At 37.2% G+C, this 26,105-nt stretch overlaps 1 protein-coding gene across 4 annotated transcripts in view; it reads right to left on the minus strand.

Annotated features, from left to right (window-relative positions):
* LOC120770163 (PTB domain-containing adapter protein ced-6) overlaps positions 1-25,298 on the minus strand; it is a 28,012-nt gene extending 2,714 nt beyond the window's left edge. Inside the window, exons 1-6 of one of the 4 annotated variants that reach the window (XM_040097369.1) lie at positions 24,778-25,298; positions 4,722-5,076; positions 4,202-4,662; positions 3,752-3,981; positions 3,222-3,683; positions 2,734-2,894 (exon numbers count right to left, since the gene is read on the minus strand). In XM_040097369.1, coding sequence (XP_039953303.1) covers positions 2,734-2,894; positions 3,222-3,683; positions 3,752-3,981; positions 4,202-4,662; positions 4,722-4,898 — 1,491 coding nt within the window. In that variant the 5' untranslated portion in view covers positions 4,899-5,076; positions 24,778-25,298. Of the gene's footprint in view, positions 1-2,733; positions 2,895-3,221; positions 3,684-3,751; positions 3,982-4,201; positions 4,663-4,721; positions 5,077-21,649; positions 21,809-21,857; positions 21,942-24,777 lie in introns of those variants that run through there. The other 3 variants (XM_040097372.1, XM_040097370.1, XM_040097368.1) reach the window with 3 other exon arrangements.
* Between the last annotated feature and the right edge of the window lie 807 nt (positions 25,299-26,105).

Raw genomic sequence — 26,105 nt, forward strand, 5'->3', positions numbered from 1 at the left:
GAGCGGCTTCAGTTCTTGCACAAGTTGTATTTTGTACGCTTTGAATTTAAGATCTCGGCGTAAAATGCGAAAAGCCATTCAATACATCAGTCCGAGTTGCTGCAAACGGCACCGAATCGACTCTCCACGGTCTTCGTGCACACTCTCAACTACGGCTGCTATATTATCTTCACTGCGTGTTGGAATTTGTTTATTCTGTCGAATATTATTCAGTAATAAATGATGGGTCTCAAGATGGGTGATGATGTTCCAAATAGTACGTTCAGTAGCCCGATTATGTTGACCATAAGTTGAGCTAAGCGTGCGAGTCACATTCTTTACAGAAGGTGAATTTTCGTAATAGAGTTGAACGATATGTAAACATTGCTCAGGCGTAAGGTTTTCCATGATGAAACGTGACAACCTGACATGACTCACACGTGATCTGTCAAACAAAAGACTATTGAAAAATGTATCTCTACATGGATCATCCGTTAGGTGTGTACCATCGTGACTTATGTTTTGCTTTACATCCTAATTCATTTTTAATTTACTTCATTCTTGCTGAAATGTTGAATAAAAATGCACTCTCTAAAACAAATTTCGTGTTAATTTCCAACCTCTAAGCTATTTCAAGGTTCAGTAAAAGTTAAGGTAAGACCGATCATAAAATATAATGATAATAATATATGCCGAAAAATCGCGTTCTGTTTCCATATCAGGAGGCTACTAGAATAGAATAAATGCTAGATAAGTATGTTTGAGACAAAATAGGTGAAGCACCCCATTCGTCAAAGTTTTTTTTTGTAATTTCATAAGCACCATAAACACGGAACAAAGAAACTCACAAAATTACTTTCAATGAGCGGAACATACTGGAATTAAAACTTTCGACCTAGTACTTCCGAAATCTCGGAGAAATACCACCATTTGAAGAGGACAAAAAAATTTCACATCGCGAAAAAGCAAGCTGAAGAATCAATGAATATCATGTTTAAAAGGACGTGAGTGGGTTTCGATTTACTTCCACATACACAGCTTTCTACGAATTCTGCCTCCTGAAACATTTTTTTTTATGTCAAACTTAAAAGATCTTCTTATCGTAATTTTAAATGAATTTGAGAAAAATTTTTGAAGTTAAAATAATTTGTATATCTGTTTCCTAAACCTTTTAAATTAGATTTTTTTTGTTACAAACTTTTTACAAACACTATTGTTTTCAAAGCGAGTGTCCCTAATAACTTCAAAACTACTGCACCGATCATTTTAAAATCTTGAATACTGTTTCAATATACAAGATCTGTCGCAAAAGAAACAGGACTGTTAAAAAAAACAACAAAAAATTAATATTTTCCAAAGTTATATTTCTTTATTCAAAATAGTTTCCTTGTGCTCCGATACAGCGTTTAGCCCGGTCAATTAGCATTTCAAATGAGTGTTTAAGGTCATTTTTCGGAATGCTCTTGAGAATATCGGTCGTCGCCTTTTGGATAGCTGAAATGTTCTGAAACCAGTGTCCTTTCATGGGCAAATGAAGTTTTCCAAATAGGTAAAAATCACAGGGTGCCAGAACAGGTGAGTGGGGTGAGTGATTAATGGTTAATATGGAGTTTTTTGTCAAAAAATTAGTGACAAGCGTCGACCGATGACACGGCGCATTATCGTGCAACAGGCGCCAGGACCCTGCCTCACGGTATTGTGGTCGAGCACGACGAATGCGTGACAAAAGACGTTTCATAACACCAAGGTAAAACACAGCATTAATCGTTTGGCCAGGTGGGGCGAACTCTCGGTGTACAATACCCTCGGAATCGTAAAAACAAATCAGCATTGTCTTTATTTTTGACTTCTGAAGACGACCGACTTCTGATCGTCACAGAGGTCCACACGACCATCTTGGAATCGCTTAAACCACTCATGCACATTACTACGGGATAGGCACTGATCACCATAAACTTTTTTCATAATTTGAAAAGTTTCAGTAAACGCTTTCCCAAGTTTAAAACCAAATTTAATATTTGCTCTTTGCATTTTACGACCGATGACCAAAAACTGCTGTCACTTTTTGATCGATAACATCGATTGTAGTTAACCAATTGTCTTATAATTTTTACGAAATGTCAACAAGAGATCAAACTTTTTATTTCATATACCCACCAATAGGTGGCGCCACCAGAAACAGTTATATTTAAAAAGTTCTGTTTCTTTTGCGACAGACCTTGTATAATTTACAAGGCTACTTACGTCGAAGAGTTATCTTAAAATTTTGGCATTAGCAAATTTTCCGATTTTTTCGCTAAAAGTCAAATTTTTGCCTCCAAAGTGTTCCAAAAATAAAAGTAATTGGAAATTCCGAAAAACTCTCTGGGCGTTACTTGAGGAAACTATTGAATGAATATGGAATTTTTGAACACGTTGGATCGTCCAGCACCAAATTATGAGGGGCACCGCAAACCTACTTTTTTCGGATGTGCGTATACATATGTCTCCTCATAGCTCTCTATGGAAGTATTAGGCACATTAGCATGTAAGAATTTAAGAATCAAACCCCTTAAGCTCTCAATGGCGCGTAAGATTCTATATAAAACAGTCAGCAATGTCATTGTTAAATGACCTTTAGCACACTGATAACAAACTTAAAACTCATGTAGTTTATGAAAGAATAAAATAAATAAAGTAAACATAATGAAACAAATAGCGAAGTATAGTAAAGCAGCGGCTAATAGTAGCAGCATCATCATCATTAACGCTCACCTTGAAAATACTGGGTCCATTATTTATTTCGAATGGATCCGAGCCGAATAGATCTGTATTGCCGTTGGTCACGGTTATGTTATTATTGTTGTTTGTGCTTGTGATGTTGTTCGTGACCGATGTACTGCGTCTGGGTGCGGCCACTTTAGGCGGAGGTGCCACTATACGATCGAGATAAAGCGCGAAAAGAGAACAGAGAAAAATAATCATTAACGCAACAAACAAACAATTATTTCACAAACAAAACAAACCAAACAATTCGTTTAAAATAAACTGCACAAGTGTGTTTGTGCGGACATATACATACATACATATGTTTATGTACTTATGATATAAAGGTAAGCAAGAGCCGATGAATTGGCGAAAACTTTTAATTGCAAATGAAATGCCAAAGCGCCGAATTTGTAGTTCAAATTGGTTACATATATATGTACATATGTATGTAAGTATGTATGTATGTCACCAAGCAGCATTGGTTGAGCACTTACGTAACGGCGGCGTTAGGTCGCTTGTAAAATTGTTGTTGCTTAAACTATTGCTGTTGTTGCCGACACTGGCGTTGCTCAAACTTAAATTAATGCCGTTGTGGTTGTTATTCACCAATTTACTATCGTTGTTGTTGTTGATATTGTTATTCTGATTGGTGAACAATTGTTGGCCATATGATTTGGCTGGCTCAAAGCCGAACAGATCGTTGCTAATGTTCTTGCCGCCACCGCTGCTGCTGCTGCTCCCGCCGTCGACGCATTCATCGGCGCGCGGATCGAAGTCACTGTCTGAGTCGGAGTTGAGCAGCAGCTCCTCCATTTTTTGGCTATTCGATTTGTGTATGATTTGGCTTGGTAGATTGTTGCGTGGCGGCACGATTGGCACAAAGGATGACGATGATCCCGACGATGACTTCATCGAATGCATTGAATTGGTGTCAATCAACAGTTTGTCTTCAAGCACTACAACAACACAACGAGAAAAAGTATTATATTTCTTAATTGGTATGAGCTAAGGTCTTTCGACTTACTGTTCGCTTTGGTGGCGTTGCCATTGGTTAGTGCGCCATTTTCAGCAGCCGGCAGATCCAGTATATCTTTGATGCCCATTTTGAAAAGCATCGAATCCAGTTCGGATTTTGGCAGCTTCAACGATAACTCGCGCAGTCGACTTTTGTAAATGGCGATCGCTTTTTCCAGCTCGGCATTCTGCTGCTGCGCCTTGCCCAGATCTGTCTTCTCAACGCTGTTGATGTATTTTCTACGAGAGTTAATAAAAACATAGGTATTACAAATACTAAAGGGGCTGCGGCAATGAATTAATGGACCTAGAATGCCGACAGGGCAGTATTTGAACTAAGCAAACAATGAAAGACGAAATTGAACGCGTAATTTAACATGGTTGGGAGTTGATAGTTTACGAAGGTATTTCACAGTGACCAAGACTGCGGCACCACGTCCAATTAATTCTTTCAACTTACTTGTAAGCCAAGTCGAACGCCTGTCCGATGGTCAGCGTAATGTCCGACGCCAATTTATTAGATATGAATACGAAGCACTCATGTGTCTCCTCAGTGTTACTGCCACCGGTGCTGTTACTGCCGTTGGAGCTACTCACGCCGTTGCTGCTACCCGTGGAGGTGCCATTGATACCCCCATCCAGTGGCTTTACTGTTTTGGCAATAAAACTAAAGAACTTCTTTACACCCTTCTCGTCGGCACAATACGAAATGTTGTGCAACGGGAATTGATGCAGAATCTTCTGTGTGCGCGGCTCTTGTACAGCGACACCATCCACGCTGATGGTGATTTCGACTTTTTTACACTTTTCCTGAGTACCCGTCTCGGCCTTCTTCATCTCCTGGGCGAACTGCAGCTTACGTATGGCATCTTTGACCACTTCAATGCCTTTGGCCTGCTCCACAGGTAAATTCCCAAAGAACTGAAAGTTTGTACAACGTTAGACAAGCACACACACAAACACTCCTATGGTACACTCACCTTGACTAGATAGACGACGTGGCCATTGACGAGTGCATCGGGCGTATGCAACCAATTGCGCTTGTCCTTTTTCGCATCCTCCGTAGCACCGTTTTTATCGTTTTTATTGCTATCGTTTGATTGATTCTTTATGTTGTTGTTGTTGTTCTGTTTGTTCCAAAACATCAACTGCGACATGTTGCTGAGTGGCGCGCGACTATTGTTGCTGAGGAGTTGATGTGTCGGCTCTGCAACGGTTTTGCGCTTGAGTGGACTGAATTTCTGCGCCGTTTTGAATGGAGTTATATGACAAATGCACCAAGCGAAAAATCCAAAAAGTCAAATATCAACAGATTGCGGTTTACTGCTGTGAAACCTGTAAAATGCAAAGAGAAAGAATTAAAAAAAAAAATTAATGAATTTGATAATTAAAAATCGATTGCAAGTGAAAACATCAAGATTGCAATAAAAATGCATGCTAATTTGCATACAATGGCGACAAATTCCAATTTGTATGCGAAAAATTAAAAATGACGATCATCTGCAGCGCTCAGCTCCTCTAATTCAAGTCGTAGATATGCGCATGCGTGTGTGTCTGTACACACCCATACATACATACATACTATATATGTATATTATTTGTACATACTATTTGTTAGCATTTATTCAGTGTCAACCGCTGCTGTGACTCTGTCAAGATCAGCGATCTGTGAGGTATTTAAAGCAAAAGTGTCGACGGCACAGTTGAGCCAGCTCCACCTGAATTGCCAATTATTTATTGCTAGATTGTAAGTAAATATTTGCTAGCCTTTGTTATGAGAAACGCTTCGAAGGAATTTTGTTTTCTTCATGCTTTTCAAATTGGAAAATCCACTTGCTTACAAAACAACAACATGCGCGCATGAAACTTAGATACATACGTGTATGTGTGTGCATATACTTACATGCATATGTATGCATGTCATGTTATTGCACAAAGTATATGTACAAGTTCCCATCCCCAAGTAGCAGTTGCTCACAATCAATACTCGCCATCGCACTAACCATCCACACGCGCATCAAAGTGATGGAGCGTTCGTCGCAACACGGCACACTATTGCACTGCAAGCCAACTAATTAACGCCAACCAGACGAATTGCTGAATCGCTGAAATCCTAAGCTGCATAGCTTCAGCGCCGAAGCGCACTGCATCGTGATTCTAATGGCGGCAGCAATTCTCAATACTGAAAATTATTACCTAGGCATACATACATACATATACATAAGTATATATTTATATACATATATATGTATGTATGTATGTAAGCGCATAACTATCAACACCTCCTTATACATGCATACATATGTACATATGTATGTATGTATATACATACATATTAGCGGTACATAGTCCAATAATCCCAGACAGCGCACGGCAGGTCCCCTTCAGCCAGCTTATGTATGACGTGCGATCAGTTGTCATGATCGGCGTCGACGCTTTTGCGCGTTTCGCGTTCCCATTAGCGTTTGAAACTTTTTGTTTACCCATTTTTCAATTAATTTCTAAACTCAAAACTCGTATGAATATTAAGTAGACACATACATATACTCGCTCATACACAATAGAAAATATTCATCAAAACAGAAATAAACGCACATTAAGAAGGCATTCACCATCGCACCGCCGTCAGTCGATTGACACCTAAATAACTTGATCTGTTTTTTAACTACGTCGCAGATTGGGGTTTTGAGTTGTTTAGAAAAACGAAATAAAAGTAATGGCGTATAAAACAAACGAGAAAATTTCGTACATACAAACGATCGCCAAAAACGAAATGACACAAATTTTAGTTGAAATAACAAGTGAATGAGCTGAACAGTTGTAACGTGATGTTACTGTAACTGATTGTTGCATCATGCGATTTTGATTATGTCATTATATTGACAATGTAATATAGTTGGACCAAAGGTAATTATTGAGAATATAAAAATCATTATTAATTGATCTCATATACTTATAATGGATATAGATAATTTTCATTTTTTTTTTACTACCGGTGCTGCTGTTCTCGGGGTTTGTTAAAAATTAATAAATAATAAAATTCGACTATTAACGTCTTCTTCTTTGGCGCTATATCTTCCATGCGAAAAATATGTTCTTACTAGCGTGTTGGTTCGATTTTTATGCGTTTAGCTATGTAACGGGTGATACAAGTAGATGTACTTTCTTCAATAGCCCTTTTTTGACAGATGACGCGTGAGTCGTGTCAAGCTGTCACGTTATTTTTGTTCAGTATTGTTCGACTTTTCATCATCTAAAGATTTTCACCTGAACAACGTTTACAAATCATTCAAATTTATTACGAAAATTCACATTCTGTTGGGAAGGGTTTCGCGCACTTCGCTCAACTTTTGGTCAACATAAACGGCATACTATTTACAACACCAACTTGATTAAATTATTGGATAATATTCGACCGAATAGAGCACATCCCTCGAAGTGAAGAAAATATAGCAGCTGTAGCTGAGCGTGTACATGAAAATAGTAGAGAATCGATTCGGCGTCGGTGTACAAAATTCAACTCGACTTTCCCAAGCGACATTTTTTCACTCTATGTGCTTGTGAAAAGTTCCAAGAAGATCCAACGTTTTTGAGGCAAATTTTGTTCAGTGATGCGGCTCATTTTTGGCTCAATGGGTATGTAAACAAGCAAATTGCCGCATATGGGACGAAGAGCAACCTGAAGAGATTGAAGAGCTGCCATTTCATTTAGAAAAACCAACGGTTTAGTGCGGTTTGTGGGTCATCGGTCCATATTTCTTCAAAAAGAATGCCGATGAGAACGTAACCGTCAATGGCGACCGTTATCGCGCCATAATCGACTATTTGATGTATGAAATGGAAGCTCGAAGAAAGTGATCTCGGTGACATTTGGTTTCAACAAGACGGCGCCGCTTCCCACACATCGCATCAATCAATGGATTTATTGAGAGAACACTTCGGTGAGCAGTGCAGCGGTGTGATATCACACCGTTAGACTTTTTCCTGTGTTACCATTCAAGATGCTGGAACGAGTCATCAAAAATTGGACTCCACGGAAAAATATTATTCCTGTAAGCAACCATTTTTTATACCCTGAACAGGGTATATTAAGTTTGTCACGAAGTTTGTAACACCCGTAGGAGACCCTATAAAGTATATATATAAATGATCAGTATGTTGAGCTGAGTCGATTTAGCCATGTCCGTCTGTCTGTCTGCCGGTCTGTCCGTCCGTCTGTCTGTATATATACGAACTAGTCCCTCAGTTTTTAAGATATCCTTTTGAAATTTTGAAAACGTCATTTTCTCTTCAAGAAGCTGCTCATTTGTCGGAACGACCGATATCGGACCTCTATAACATATAGCTGCCATATAAACTGAACGATCGGAATCAAGTTCTTGTATGGAAAACATTCACATTTGACAATGTATCTTCACCAAATGTGGTATAGATTATTTTCTAAGGCAACAATGTAATCTCCGAAGAAATTGTTCAGATCGGTTAACTATAGCATATAGCTGCCATATAAATTGAACGATCGGAATCAAGTTCTTGTATGGAAAACTTTCACATTTGACAATGTATCTTCACCAAATGTGGTATAGATTATTTTCTAAAGCAACAATGTAATCTCCGAAGAAATTGTTCAGATCGGTTAACTATAGCATATAGCTGCCATATAAACTAAACGATCGGAATCAAGTTCTTGTATGGAAAACTTTCACATTTGACAATGTATCTTCACGAAATTTGGTATGAGTTATTGTTTGTAAAAATAATGTAATATCTGAAGAAATTGTTCAGATCGGCTTACTATAGCATATAGCTGCCAGACAAACTGAATGATCGGAATCATATCATTTGACAAGATATATTTACGAAATTTGGTATAAATTATTTTCTAAGGCACCAATGTAATCTGTGAAGGGTATATTAGCTTCGGTGCAGCCGAAGTTAACGTTTTTTCTTGTTTACATCTACTTTTGTTACGAAAACATTTTTCCTTTATAACTGTATGAAAATAAAAATGTATTTTTTAGCCAATATCACAAATTCTAAGAAACAATTTTCCAACTGATTAACACGTTTTGCTTTAATATGTATGTATATACATATATTTACATTATTCTTGCTACTTTGAATCACGCTTCAGTAATTATCGCTAATAGCGGCTCATAAATAAATATTTTCAACTGATTTTCTTATCTAAAACAGCTGAGATATTTGTACACAATAAATTCATGCGCGGCATAGCCAAGCATGTGGATATGTAAATGGATAGCTATTATGTACATAAGTATACTTATGTGTACAAATGTTATTTATCAGCTAGAATATTTTTATTAGAATCCGGGCGAACACTCCCCCGCTCCAATAAAGCGATATGGTCCGTTCTGCGAGTACCACTTCCGGTGCAGTCATCAGATAGCTGGTGCTGGGGCCTTAGATAAATATATGGTCTATCTGTATAGTTAGCATACATGGATCTTTAAATGTTTGTTCAACTCTGCGGACTCAGTGCATATGAATTCAAATATTTTACAAGCTTATCAAATGCCAGCACACAGTCGTTATCTGCTACTTGCGGCACTTACAAATTCTAAATTGGAGCTGCTTACTAAAAAGCACGTTATATTGTTCGTCTTGATTAGATTAAATTTCTGCTCGAGTACAAAGCTAAAGCACGGACTGCCTATTAAGAGAGCATGCTGCCAGCCAGCGCATTTCAAAGGAGAGGCAACAGTCATTTTACATACATATGCACATGTGTACAAACATTCATAGCAGTGAAAGTGCAGAAGTAGATACATATCTACGTACATATGACCAATTATGAGAATCCAAAATCCATATTAGTAAACGCTTTTTTTGACACTTTGTGAATTTCTAGTTTCCCCTCGTTATAGGAGATAGGAATATTATACAACCTACTTAAAGACCATTTGAAATTCCTAAGCTTCAATGCCAATTTTGTGGTGAAAATATTTCAATTACTACAGCTGTTTTTGCAGCAAATATGTAACTAATTAGCTCTATTCCGGGCAAACCACCGGGAGCGAAAGAAGCAGGAAAACTCTGCACCCGAGAGCTAATATGTTCCATTTTTGAAACTTAAATATGTTTGCCTTGAAACCCATGACGGCTTGGACTTTTCTCTAAGCAAAAATTGACAAAATGTCAAATTGCTTGATCAACGGTTTTTTTGTTTACAGCCAGAATAATTTTACTGCAGTATTTATAAAACACAAAAGTCGGAAATATCTAAAAGTTTCAGAAGAATTAAGTATTTTATATATTTACCCCAGCAAAGTGGAAGTAAAAGTAGAATTGTGGATACTCTAACCTACTTATTAAATACTTTTGTACTCCCCAAGGAGTGTGCGCTTAAAGCTGAGCCCAACGCGATTTCCCATTAACGCAACACGTGAATTTACGCTCGGCTCGGTTTGAAAGCCCACTCTGCGGGCACCTTAAGACGCAGCGCTCGCTAAGTATTTTGAAAAATGAACAACCGTTAGCTTTTTTCTGTGTCCGAACCTCACTAGATACTTAACTCGTATCGAACAAACCTCGCGTAAAAGAGTATAGCCTAAAATATTTAAAGAAAAATGCCTAAGTGGTAGTATAATACATAATTTAAGACAAAAAGGCAAGAACGGCACACATTAGCCTACTTACAAATATTTACTTTCCAAATTCCGACCTTGTATGCAGATTTGCTCACTGAGTAAACAAGGTGACTCAGGGTCAGGGACAAGTGCATTGTTTTCATAGTTATATTCTTGCAACATGTTGCTACAGAGTATAATAGTTTTGTTCACCTAAAGGTTGTATGTATCATCTAAAATTAATCTATATAGGGTTATATATACATATATACATATATAAAAGTTTAGGATGGCGAGACGTGTTTAAGTCCGGGGGACTGTCTGTCTGTCCATCCGTCCGTGCAAGCTGTAAATCGGGTAAAAATTAGGATATCTTGATGAAACTTGACGCAGGTGTCCATTGGCAAAAAGGAATCGGACCACTGCCACGCCCACAAAACGCCATTAAGCGAAAACCTATAAAGTGCCACAACTAAGCTACATAAATTAAGATATACAATTGTAATTTGGCGCTAGGGATCGCGTGGCAAGCAGCACCCTAGGGCTAAAAGTTTTGAAAAAGTGGGATTGGCCGCGCCCCCTATTTGGTATAATGCACATATCTCCTAAGCCACTTAAGCTGCAAGAACCAAACTCGCTCACGACTAAATGTAGTCCGTGGTATTCTTACCATATTCCTCTGGCGCAGTGCGAAAATGGACGAAATCGGTCAACAACCAAATTTACTTCCCATATAGCACAATATTAACTTCCAAATAATATTAATACAAATCAAGAAGCAATTAATATACGGGATAAAACTTTGCACGAATAATGAAAAATGTAACAAAGAGTATGCCCCTATGACCAAGAATCCAACCAAAACTTTTCAAACCCCTAGGTACCGAAGCTGTGGACCCCAGTATCTATAGTTGACTTTTGACCGAAGATATCGGTCAATATGTGGGATATACAGTTGAAATTCAGAGAGAATCGTTTTCTATAGTATCTCTGTTTACCAAAAATTGGGTTGAATCGGATCAATACTTCCCTGATCCCCCATATATCTAATATAAAGATTTTCGAACTTACGGGTGATTTTATACGGCGAATATGAAGGAGCGTGTTTTGCTCATAACAGTGTATCTCTGTGCCTTTTAGTCTCCATAAAGCTAATATCGGGATTTTCGAACATATGATCGGCGATTGTATGTGAGGTACCTTAGTGAATGCCAGGGAACATTTTTTTAGTATGTGGCAAAATACAAGTTAATAGATAAAATTGAGCCGATACTGCCACAACTCCCATAAACCGCATATAATGATTTTCGTTTTCCTAAAAGCCCTAATGTCGAATAAGTCGGCCAGTGTAAGAGTTATATATAGTACTAGAGGACCCGCCCACGTTTTACTGTGGCTGATACATAGGTAGTACTACTAATACCATCTATATCATTTATAATAGTTAGATTATAAGTATTAGTTAAGGAATAATCGCATTTTTGGTGAAGTAACAAAAATGAATCAAAAAGCATTTCGTGCTTTAAGAAAGAATTGGTTTTTGGGGTAAAAATTCTATTGAATTTGGGCTGGGCATCAGTGAAATCAATCGAGTTCAATCGATTGTCAGCCTGGTGGACTGCATATTAAGAAATGGTGGAAAGACAAAAAGAAAATCAGCTGGGAAAGATTATGGCATCAGTCTTGCAAAGCTTCGAAAAGATTTCTGTATATCTCAAATTTTAATAGACCTTTTTATCAACACTTCAGTTATGCCGCTATTTTTTATGCCAGATCTTTTGCAATTTCAAATCGCCTGACAAGATACCCCCTCCAATAGTTAGCAGGTACATATAAAAAAAATGTTATAGCTACCCATAGATGTATTGAATCACCCAATTTATTACTTAAGAACGAACAACTCTGTCCACGTTATGAAAACTTGTCTACAGATGTCGCCTTTTACTTTGGCATCGTTTTGTTTAATGCACGTTTACGCAAATTTAAGGTTTGAATATTGGATACTGCGATGGTAGCGCAATCTATCGGTCAAACATTCCAAAATTAGCAATTAATTACAAATGAAAAATTAATTTAAAAAAACATTTTCCAGTGGACCAAATTGTGAATATAAACCATTCTCGAATCTCCTTGAACACACACAAAAAATTTCATCCAAATCGGTCCAGCCGTTTAGGAGCAGTTCAATTACAAACACACGGTCAGAAGATTTATATATGTATAAACATATGCATAAATAAAATTGCTTGGATTTCGATTCTCAGGTTGACATTTTACACCTTAAGGTATTTCCCTGGATTTGATTCTTGCCAATTTCAAGAGTATAAAATGTTCGGTTGCACTCGAACTTAGCCTTTCGTTACTTGTTTAGAGTTAAGTTTATTTTTCATAATAAATCGAATAAATCTTATTACGTTTTGCGACGTTTTTAGCAGCAGACAGAGAGCAGCTGTTTTGTCGCCGACGGCCTTTGTTTTTAAAAGACCATATAGTATTATAATAAATAAAAATTAAACAACAAACATTTTGTTTATATCATATTCACATACAACAATACAATTATACATAAATCTAATTAAGGACTCGAAATAATTTAAATATTTGTCGTTTGTTCTTATCATTTGCTTGAAAAACAAATCTCATTATCAAATTTCATATAAACTTTATAAACAACATTACTTACTTACAAAATTCAAAGGAAAAAGTACTTTCTTATCATTGGAACAGCGAAAGCTAACGATAAGGATTCTGCGATGCGGAATATAAACATTCATGTATGTATATACATATGTATGCAGGTATGAGCGTACATTTATTTGACTTTAGTCATCGGCGTAGCTCCATCAAAACATGTTATTAACAAAACCAAAAACGAGCTCTTTGCATTTAAAAATGGATGCTAGTGGCACCTTTACTTTTATTTGCGTGTCTGAAATTGGAAATCTACTTGCATGGTCCAAATTATTTTAGTGACGTTCCCAAACTTCTCTCTCGGCAACAATTGCATCGCGGAAAAGACCTTTTTAGAATTTCTAGTAAAATAATTAACGTTTTAGAATACGAGTATAACTCAGTTGTATTGCTCTGAAGACTTTTCTAAACACTGCGCGACAAATTAACATTTTTTTTTTATCAAAGATATTTCAACAATTATATAGGATTACAATACTGTGAGTAATGTTGTGCAATTTCGAGTTGTTTTGGTTTCGTTTATTAAGCATAATAAGGCATATACAAGGTATGTATGTTCCAAAGTAAACAGGACTTTAAAAAAACAGAACAAATGGTTTTGTATGCCGGTGCAAGCCTTTTGAATGGCCTCTACCTCTGCATAACGCTTTCCTTTCATTGGCAAATGCATTTTTCCGAAAAGGAAGAAGTCACACGGTGCCATATCAGGTGAATACGGGGAGTGGTTAATGGTTAAAATGTGATTTTTGGTCAAATAATCGTCCTTCGAATGTTGGATTCTGAGTAATTTTTGGTCGTCAGTCAATTTGTGCGGAACAAATCGTGCACACACCTTTCGTAAGCCCAAATGTTTGATCAAAATGCGATAAATCGATGTTTTAGAGATGTTCAATTCCATTTCCATGAATTTCAATAATGATTTCGGCTGATCTTTGATGAATTCACGCACAGTTTCCATGGAATTTCCGGTGATCACGGATTTTGATTGGCCCACATGTTGATCGTAATTTATGTCCTCACGACAACTTTGAAAACGTTGAAACCACTCAAATACACTGCTACGGGATAGGCAATCATCGCCATAAACTTGTTTCTTCAATTGAAACGTTTCGGTAAAAGTTTTACCGATTTTAAAACAAAATTGAATGCTGACACTTTGTACGAAGCTCATTTTCGCACCGATAACACAAACATACTGACACTTAAAACGCAATAACTTCACTTCCAACACAAGAAATGTCATGAAATTATCACTGGACAATCGATAAAGATAGCAGATTCTAACGCATTAGTCGAATGGCGCCACCAGCGGGCGCTAGATTCAAAAAGTCCTGTTTACTTTGGAACGCACCTTGTATACATATGAAATCTTCAATGAATTATTCCGAACAACTTTGCCGAGAAAACGATGGGTCTAAAACCAGTTTTGAGTCAGCGATTTTTTAAGCCAAATTTTGTTAAACAATGAGGCTCATTTCAGGCTTAATGGGTATGTAAAGAAGGAAAATTTACGCATTTGGGACGAAGAGCAACATGAAGAAATTCATATTACGTATTCGGACCATATTTTTTCAAAATGGTTAAGATGAGAACGTAACCGTCAATGCCGACTATGATAACCGACTATTTGATACCTGAAATTAAAGTTCGTGATCTGGGCGACATTTGGTTTCAACAAGACGGCGCGATTTCTCACACATCGCATCAATCAATGGATTTATTGAGAGTACACTTCGGTGAGCAGTTAATTTCACGTTTTGGCCCGATCGATTGGCCACCAAGATCGTATGATATCACACCGTTAGACTTTTTCTAGTTGAGATATATAAAGTCTAAAGTCTAAGCGGACAAGCCGGATTTGATTCAGGTCTTGGAGCAAAACATAACGCCTGTCATTCGCCAGTTACCAGTTGAAATGCTCTCAATGAATGGATCCTCTGAGACATAGCCGCGGCCAACATTTGAAAGAGATAATTCTAAAAATAAATGTCATCAATGTTGTTCGATTCATAACAAACATTCCCCATTAGATTTGAAGTTTCCGTGTTTTGCTTTTAAATAATAGCGAACCTCGAAATGGATCACCCTTTATAAAAGTATTGTTACATATGTGTATATTTGGTGAATCTCTTATGTTTTTCGTATAGTTGTTATTATATAATAAAATATAGACTCATAACTTAAGTAGGAGTTTACTATATTTATTTAATACGTAAGTTATATATGGGTTCGTGAGTTACACTCCCATCTAAGCAAATACTAGAAGTACAAAACCAGGTTTGATATGTGTTATCTGGACAATATGATGTCAAAAATGAAGAGAAAAAGCTATTATTAAACCATAAAGATACATGTGATAAGTGTGAGCGGCAAAACTGGTTAAAATTATATAAACACTAAATCATCTTGCGAGACACTCTTTAGAGGCTCGATATAAAATATTTCTAATTTAGAGTAAATAAGTGGGTAAATAACAGCATATAGAGGGGTTTTGAATTATTGTACTATCAATATACAAGTATTTAACTGCACAAAGCTTAAAATAGTGGCGTCGGTCCAAAAGCCTCAGTGCAAGTTTAAAATACAATAAAAGAACTGTAGAAACCATAAATTAAATAAAACGAAGATATGAACATTTTCATGCAAATATATAAGTTTCCGCGATTAATTGAACTTTGCTGGCATACAAAAGTGTCATTGGCCGTTAATCAAATGCGAGGGGTTCCATTTCCATTTCCATTGGTCATTAACACTCAAAATTTATTGAAGCGTCTCTTATCAGCACTGACAGAATTGGCGGAGCGTGAGTCACTAATACTTTCGTATATATGGCACTGATGTACATATGTACATACATAAGTATGTATGTATATTGCCGTTAGCATGTACAATCAATAGTTATTAATAGGTGTACATTTATAATGATGGTCATCCATCGGTCAGTGATGGGGCTATGAATTGATAGAATCAAAATTTGAGAAAAACTAAAACAAACGTCAATACCATAAGGTCAGAGCACCTGTGTTGTCTTTTTATTGGCGTCCTTCGATTTTCAAGTAGCCTCCTTTGCAAGAAAGAGGTCAACGAGACCACTAAAAATTTGTGGCGATCGGTCAAACAGCTGTCAAATTAGCGGTGCGCTGAACCGCGAAACTCAAGTGCCATAGAGTCACAGTTATTTGAGTGCATTAATGTACACCCATACATACACACACATACATATGCATGCATATTTGAACGCTGTCACATTAATTAGTTTCACTTTCAACCGATCGAAGTGTAGACAAAACGTAATAAACATTAAAAACAAAGCCAACAATTATCATTGACCACCGAACACAATGCAAATGCGCAATAAAAGGCAATCTGAAAGTGTAAGAAATCGAAAGCACAGTTCAGCTAAAAGCCGCGTGAACGCTTTGACGGAAAAGAATAGTTGCGAAACACATATGTACATATGTACTCGTACATGTTTGTATGGATGTGTAGCAACAGCGAGCCAACAATAAATACTGAACCAGTGGTGAATTGAGGAAAAGAAATGAAAATATTGAGTCATAGCGCGAATTATTTCGGATATGTTATCGAAACAAATATAACAACAACTAAAAGTGGTATTAGTTATGTATGTTAGTATTGCCCACTTGTCCGCTTTTGGACATTGGAAAGAAATCAAAAGTGGGCACCCGCTATGGACATGTGCTTAAATGTATGAGCGCTACACTTTCGAACGTGAACGCATGCGCAAACGCAAAATACTAAAGTGACATATTCAAATCTCCATACATAAGCAACACATACATATGCATACATATGTATATATATACATATGTATGTATACATATGCATACATATATGTATATATATGTATGTATGTATATGTACGTATGTAAGTCAATCAAATATTTCAGCGTAAAAACGAACACATCAATCTCGCTCATTGGCAGTTTCCAATTATGAATTTAGTAATTCCATAAGTCAATGCGCTTATCTACCAGTAATACTTATAGTCACATCGTTCCAAAGCGATTCTAATACACATACATACATATGTGCATATGCATATACATCTCTGCAGAGAAGCTTGCAGGGGCAGACGGCTGGCGAGCGATAATGATGTGCAATTGCGTATCGCTTGCGGAAGTCATTGTTCGTTACTGCCTCTAGATAGCTGCTGGTTGCTTTGGCTTTGATTGTTGCTGTCAATTGTTGTTGCCGTAAGCGTTTTGGCTCTTGCCCGAGTTGGCTATAAGTGCTGCTTCGATAGCTTCTTTATTATTCAAAGAGTGTGTACATATGTATGTACATACATATGTATATTAGCTTGATGTAGAAAAATATGTTCGACAGCGCAACCGCCGGCGGCTCCAATAATAAACAAGGGAAAGCTAAGCTATTGCGCAAAGTTGTCTGTTTGGTTTGACTTCCTACTAATTCTTACACGAAATTTACATAATATATGTATGTATGTATGTACATATGTATAAGTAGAGCCAATATTAGCACACTGTTTATAGAGAAGGCATACTTTGACGTAGCGAACTGTTATGAAAGAAATCTTTGAATGAACTATGTGGTAAGGGCGGATCATAGAAGTTCTACGTGGTCATACATACATACATATGTATGTATGATTCATAAATTCAACATCAACTTGCTTGCTTTATAAGGAAAAATTCGATTATTTTTTTCTAGTTTCAGGAAGTTTATTTTTTGTCGAACTTATATACACAAGAAAAAATGTTAACTTCGGTTGTACCGCAGCTATTATACTACATATACTCATCACAAACACAAAAGATGCCATCCAAGAACTTGTTTTTGATCGGCCAGTTTGTTTAGTGGCTATATGCTATAGTTTTCCGAGAGAAAATGATGTTTTCAAAATTTCAGGTCAATATATCAAAAACTGAGGGACTAGTTCGCGTTTATACAAACATGCGGATGGCCGACGTATAGACAGACGGATATGGCTAAATCGACTCAACTCGTGCTGATAATATATTGTATATGTACATATGTATATGTTTTATAGAATGTCCGACAATTCTTTCCGAGGTACATTTCGTGGCAAATTGAATATACCCTGTCATATATTTAGATAGATAAATTTTACTACTTTCGGAGACATTTGTGACCCAAAAGTATACTTTTCACACCCGCTAATAAAAAACGAATGATTTCTAAAAACTATTGGGTTATATTTAGGTCATAAAAACTTTTTTCGTAAAATACCACATGAGTCCTGATGACACATACATTTTACAACGGGGGTTTCCAATAACCGACTGAATAGGACAAACATTTATAATTAGTTTAAAAAAATAAACGCCAATAACACTATTTATTACCCCAGGACCGAATGTGATGATTTCCGATTTCTCGATTTCATCTCCGCACTGGAAATCATATCAAAGTAACTGTTCAAGTATCGCAAGGACTAAAAACTATATGTGAATTGCCTAAAACAAGATTTATACAAGTTATCGCCCAGCAGATCTAAATATTCCATACCAAAAGGATTATTCAAATACCCCTTATAACATGGCTAATCAATCTATTGTAAAATATGACAAGTCAAATTTGAAACGGCCATCCTTCCAATAATTAACTGTTTAAACGAATTGAATTTTATATTCGTCTTGCATTCACCTTGCCGATTAATTACTCACTATGTCAATGCTTAGGATTTGTGGTATGATTTAAAAAATGCATTTTTCCTCATGGGTTGTGTTTGATTTTCATGTACCAAACCAAGTGGTTTATTTCATCTTCTGCAAGTTGTCGTATACAAGTATAGTAGAGGCCCGCTAATCCGGATCAATTAAAACCGGCCCCTATTCGGAATAAAAGGAAATCCGGATTACCAAAGACATATCAGAACGATGTATTATGAAAAAATATTTATGAATTTCTGTTTGTTTATTATAACAAATAATACACATGTTCCAAAAAAACAAAAAAAACTTAAACCAATAAAGCATAAAAGCGAATGTAGTGAATAATAAACATGTGATCCGGATTAGAGAATACGGATTGAGAATGTCGGTCCGGATTACAAGAGACATAATAGAAATTTTCAGTTTTTTAACCCTGTCCGGATTACAGTGGAATCCGGATTAGGCCATGTCCGGATTAGCCGGCCTCTACTGTATTACAAAAAAGAAGCTTCATCATCCAAATTAGTAGCGGTACGCCATTGATATTTTTGATTTTTCTGTTTTATTGCGTTTTGCTTTTCACTTTATCCCAATGGACTATCGAGCGTAACACATTTTTGATATGCTGAACTCCTAAAAGAAACTTCGGAAACCCTATAAAATATATATCTAAAGAATTAGCATGATAAGCTGACACAATTTAGCCATGTCCTTCTGCCTGTCTGTATATATGTGAACGAGAACTAGTAGCACAGTTTTTGAGGTATTGCTCAGAAATGTTGGACACCCCCTTTCCTCCACATAACAATTTCCTCATTTGTCGGAATCGCTGATATCGAACCACCAAGAAAATGTTGCTGCCATACAAACTGAACGATTGGAATCAAGTCTTTGAATAGAAATCTTTCATATTTGACGAAAAATCTTTACGAAATTTGGTACAGCTTATTTTTAAGACACCGCTACTGTAACTGAAGAAATTTTTCAGGACGAATATCCAAATTTAGCGTTTTTTCTTCTTTATTTGACCAGATATCTTCACGATCTTCTTGAGATCGGATCACTATAGCTTTTAGCTTCCATACAAACTGAACGATCAAAATCAAGTTCGTGTGCCTTTCTATTGGTGAAGGGTTTTATAGTTTCAGTCCAACCGAAGTTGACGTTTTTTCTTGTTTTTGTATTGACTCTCATACATTTAAACAAGACTAGTGCAATAACGGCTCCTACTGCTACAAGAACTTAAAAATTTTTTAAAAGACCTGCCAAGCATTGGGCACAATATAAATTTTCACGGAAAACCTAAAACAGTGTACGATTGAAACAATCTTGACTCTATTGTTCTCATAACATTAATGTTTAAGAGAACTGAACAAAGAAGCTTACTGGAAACAAAATATTAACAACAATGTCTTCACTATTATGTGGGCGGGAAACTTGGATTTTTATAGCTTAACACAACGGCAATATTAAAGCATGGCTCCAGCTGAAGTCAATCCCCCATTGGAAAGCCAAATTACTATTCTAACAGTAACTGAATTCCGTTCGCAGTATGCGTGCATATACAAATGTCTGTATGTAAATTGAAGAAATTCGAATATGAGATGAGGTAGTAAATGAAATGACCGACTCGAAGTGACCACTAATGAATGTGAAGAGGCTATAAAACCACCAAACTCGTTCTAGAAAAATACATTGCATACATTTCTATATATGTACTTATTTGTCTATGCATGCATATGAATGTACTTGCATATATACTACATACTTAATACATACATACATATGTACGTATATAGATTTTTTTTGTATGAACAAGCAAGTAGGCATTTCCAATATTTTTAATGAATCGTCGCTTAGACCTGTCCACCAGCGATGGCAAGTCAGAGCGGAAGCTGGGCCACTCAATTAGCGGTAACAGGATTTTCAGGTTAAAATTCACCACGCTCGCTGCCTTCCAACTTCCCCAACCTTCCAGCAGCAAAGCCGTTACGACAACGACAAAATGTGTTTGCTGCTGTAATAATAGAGGAGTGAGCGAGCAGCTGTTTTTATTTTCCATACTTTTATTTCAACTTTTTTAAATGCTTCGTCTTTTTCTTCGCTGATTAGTAATTTTTTATTTCTCTATGGGTCGGTCGGTCGGTCTGCAGTTGTTATAGATTTGTTTTTGTGACTTTCTTCGTGTATTTTCAAGCCATACATACTTTCCAATGGTTGCTTGTTTATAGTTTTTGTAGTTGTAGTTGCCGTGCATGCACATATACATACATATGTACATAGTACGTATACACATCGATGAAGAGTTTAGGAAAAAGAATGTCTGGCATTTGCTCGTCGATCGGCTGACAGCAGGTAGCCATTTCCTTCGTCAGTTAGGCAGCCAATTTTATGTGGAAGCCTGAGACGTTCGTGAAACACGCCTATATGTTGTACGTGTGTAGTGCAAGCATAGTTTTGTATGTATGTAGAGGTATGTATGTACGTGTCGCAGTCGTAGATTTAGCAACAGGTGGTCATTTGCAAAAACAAAAACAGCAACAGATGGAATTTGGCTTTTATGGCAGTTGCGATGAACGAAGCTGAGTTTCACGGTCTTGTTGAGCACACATAATAGCAACAAATGAACGTATGCATGTATGTATGTGTACAGTAATGGACACACACGCACTCACCACACTGCAAATATCAATCTGTTCTGATGTTTTAGGCAAAAAAATGTTCATTTGGCTCCACACAAAACATACATACATACATATGGATGTATTTGTATGTACGCAGGCAGCTTTTCTATTGTTACACAATTTTTTCACAGCCATTTACGACAAGTTGGCTTTTCCTTTTTCACAATGTGGGTGGTTACATACATACATATTTTCCACAGAGTAGACACTAGTAAAATGAATTTTGGCTCTAAAAACTAAACTAAAAAGTCAGTTTTTGGTTAAAAGATGAGTTTGAAATCACCTTCTCTGTGCACTTGAGGCAGACACCACCCTCGTCGCAGCAAAAATAATTCTCACCGTAGTTAGCTTGCAGACATTTGATTCACGCAACAACAATAACAGCAAACTACACAATATAAAAACAGTAAAACACAATGCTCAATGCATTAAGCGTAGCGCGAATTACAGGTTCAAGCCGACGATGGAGTGCACGAACACGTCTTACTCACCACACGTATGGTCGCGAACTGAAACTCAACTAAACCTACAAATAATAAACGACAAAAGCGAACGACCGACGACATACGACAGTGACTGTATTCAAAGCTGAGCTCCAACTGATGACTGGCGTCCAGCTGGTCATATAATCCACCATCGACGGCGGAGAGATCTCTTTTCCACATGCTGTCATAAAAATACATATACAAAAGCCACCATGAATGCATAGCCCGAAAGCAAAGTCGACAAAAAGTAATAAATGAAAATACATAAGTAACAAAAGATAAAGAAAATTAACTACTCTCAGCCGATTGAACAGACGCAGCTCAGCAGCTCACCAACGAGCCAGCAAACCAACCAACCGACCGATCGAGTCATCTAACTAGTACTTGTACGTACAGAAACAACAATAATGCTAGCAATGCAGTAACAACAAAAAACTGGATAGCAATAGCGGCGGACCATGAGCAGAGGTATACAACTAGCATCGGCAGCTATAACTATTGTAGTAATCATTCGGTTTGCTCACTTGTTAAATTACAGCGTTACCGGACTTAATTGCCATACACATTTTCCCAAATCATAAAATCGAACTGCCGTTCCACTAAAAATAACCAAAATGGAGGAATAAGTTTTTATGCATACGACCAACACAGAGCCCATATCGATAGACAGTGGAAACTCATGAAAGTATTTCCGAGTATACAACTATAACGATCTCAGAAAAATTATAAAATTTAAGGATTTAAGAGACTGTATGACGAGAAGACGAATGACAAAAAAAAAAAAATTTATCCACTGCGTTCATGAACCACGAAATAAAAAGAACGGAGTCAAGGCACGGGATGTTTTAAAATCTGTAAGTGGTCTATCAAGAAAATCTGCAATGTGGAAATAAAGCTCACTGCTTCTATAATGGTTATAGGTTGGCTATTTAGTGAATAGTTACAAATCAAATACCGAACACAGTTGAAATTATAGAATGAAACTAAAGTCAGCTTCTTTCTAATGACGATCATACAGTTTTTCTGTATATACATACATATTTAGTCAAAGGGCGTTCGTATGAATTTTTGTTGATGGGCATTTATAGGCAAGAAAACTGTTATGTACCTGTTGCTCTGATAACTTCTAAGGGTCCACTTTTTTTCAAAAAATTCGCGTTTTCAAGGAATTTGTGCAGCAAGGAGGCTTCGAGGATCCGTCGACAGAAAATTGGTCAGCAACCATCATTTAATGGCCTTTCATTGGACTTCAAAGCCAATTAGACTATATTTTAATTTCTTTTACATAAACAAAATAGCCTCGAATACGATCGGCTCATGACTTGATAGCAGCTTTATTGATTGCTACAGATAAATGATTCGGAGCTTCTTAATACCGCTCTAAATAAAAATTTCGTTGAACAGCATCACTTTATCGGGACGACTAAAGCGTCCTTTTTGTCGGTATACCAGCAAATGTGTAATCTCTTCTACTAAACTATGCAAAATTCAAAGACAGCATGAAGAAAAACTAAGCAGAAAAAAACGAAACTAAAATACGAACGAAAATAAAATAAATAACTTTCCATACAAAAACTTGTTGTTGATAGTTCAGTTTGTATGGCAGCTATATGCTATAGTGGTCCGATGAGCACCTTCTTGGGAAGAAAAAGACATGTGCAAAATTTCCAAACTAGATCTCAAAAACTAGTTCGCATATATACAGACAGACGGCCGTGACTAAATCAATTCAATACATCGTGCTGATCATTTATACATACATATATATTCGTTATAATATAGCGTCTTCGACGGTTCCATCTGTTGACGGAACGGTTCTTAATTGAAATTATGAATGTGAACCGCTGAAATGTAGTTGCTATAGCAAAACACTCACACAAATCTCTTGCTTTAGGCATTTCAAAAACTAATAGTAATGCTGGAATATTTTTTACTGCTCACATCTGGCAACTTCGGACTTATTTTTGCAATCGCTGTGATTTTCTCTTCACTTAAATCACTTAAATCGCAAATTAAAATTATTTTTTAGAAAAAACAATTATTTCAGCCACAAAACGTACAGAAAATGGAAGTCTTTCACAAGCGTTGCTTAATGAAAGCCTTTCTTTCAGCGTACAGGTGAGCACAGACATAAGTACATACATACATATATATGTATATACTATAAACTATAAATGGATATGTAAATATGTATATACAAGTACTAATCGCGCTTTTATAAATGAGATTTTCGTGCAGCACAGGTTTGTAATCGCAAATTAAATATCAAATATCCAGTACTGTTAGACCTACTGTTACTGTTCAATTCGTAACCTTTTAAGTGGTATTTGTGTTGTTGTTGGTTTTATTTGCAATAACACAAATATGCCCTGTTTTATTAGGTGTTCCACCGCAAATATAGCACGTAAACACACGCACATACATACAAACAATACAAACATACACGAGCGCTGTGAAAATATGTGTTACGTACGAGCCCAAAACGTTTCTTCGGATGCTTTGGCAGCGCTTTAGTGCTCTTGCTGGGAGCGGAGCGAAGTGGGTGAGCGCTGCGCTGACGGTTTTTTGCAATGTTTCGACAAGATCTTACAGACCTTGTTGCTTTTGCTATTGTTGTTATATTTATGGGGTTTTTCAAAAACTTCCAGCGAATTTAACTTTTTTCGCCCATGTTTTCGTGTGTGTGTGTGTCTTGTATTTTGTTTATTAAACTCGGCAGTACGAGCTGTTTTTAGCCATGGCTGACGCAGTTTTATTGCAAATTGGCTCAAAACCTGTTTTTGGAATCAAAAACGCAAATTTCGTTCTAAATTTTCACTTTGCAATTTTTTGCTCCGCATTTCGCAGCTTAGAGGAAAACTGTTGTGAATTGAAACGAATCGAATCGCTTTTTAATTTCGCCAATTAAATGGCGTAGCATACACACCTTTTCGCTGGCCACAATTATGCCCGTATGATTTTTCCAAAGCTTTGCACGAAGCTACAGGCTTTTCACTATCAATTAACTTTCCCAGTAACCGATTTTGTGCGACACGATAGTCGGTTTTTTATAACGAATTTCTGCGTCGCGTTTTTTGTATTAAGTAATTACGCTTTTTTATATCAGAAGCGCTACGAAAACCAACTAGCCTACAACCGAGTTTTCGAGTTTTCAATAGCCGATAGACGACTCTGTACAGAGCAAACGGAGGTCAGCACAGATAACGATGGCGACGCCGAGTGACGTTGAACGCGCACGAAGGATGCCACAGCCCTGTAACAGTAAATAGCGACCGCAATGACAACGTGTGAGCAAAAGCGCAACCAGACTCGGAGCACTTTGATCAAATACTAAATTGCGGACTGAGTGTTGGGCCGGCAGATGGGATCGTTTGGAATGGCTTTATGAAAATAAGCGAAGCAGCAGCAGGCGAAAAAGAGCGAAGGTGACGAACGCACGAACCGACGGCCAGACAAGACGTTCACCGATTGAGCTTCAATGCGGGCGAGCAGCACCAGGTTGAGCCAGCGCGTTATATGCCGTACTCACCACAGCTTGTGCTTGATAGAGCGTTTTACTTAGCTAAATTAGCAGTAACAAACGCACCGCTTAACTTACCACAAACGTCGGCGCTGGGGAGCAGCTTGGCTATTTGTAGATAATTTAGAGATGATGTTGTTTTTCCGCAGTGTTTTTCGTCGTCTTATTTGGTTTCGACGATAAGAGAACTCTGTTAACGCGAGTGTTCATGGGGTTTGAGACATGCCTTAGGCACTTGATATGAATGCAAGGCTGCAATAACAACTGAGCAGGCGTTTGTTGGGCAGTCAGCGATCCGCTCAGATACCCAGCTCAGCTGATCTCACTTCGCTTGCATTAAGCGCCGCATTTATACAAAGGTATGTGTGTACGTGTGTACGTCTTCGAGGTGTATACCATAGTTCGCCTGGATGAGCATTAGACGCATAGCGCTGTAGTCACTTGGATCTTGTTATTTGTAAAATACACACATTAGAGCGGTTGTGAGAAAAGAGAAAGGGGCGGCCAACAACAAAGCTCAGCGGCGGAGCGAAGGTGTAAGCTGGGGAGAAAGAAAAAATAATAAAAATATAGAAACAATTTGCTAACTACGTAAATGCAGAGCTACAAGCAAACAAACACACATTTTTGCTTACATACACACACACACACATACGTTAGTGGATGTGGGAGCGTGTGCTTTATGGATGGAAATATATCAAAGGCACATATGCTCATATTTTGTCAAGCATCGT

The sequence above is a fragment of the Bactrocera tryoni genome, chromosome 3 (assembly GCF_016617805.1).
Source record: "Bactrocera tryoni isolate S06 chromosome 3, CSIRO_BtryS06_freeze2, whole genome shotgun sequence".
Lineage (NCBI taxonomy): Eukaryota > Metazoa > Arthropoda > Insecta > Diptera > Tephritidae > Bactrocera > Bactrocera tryoni.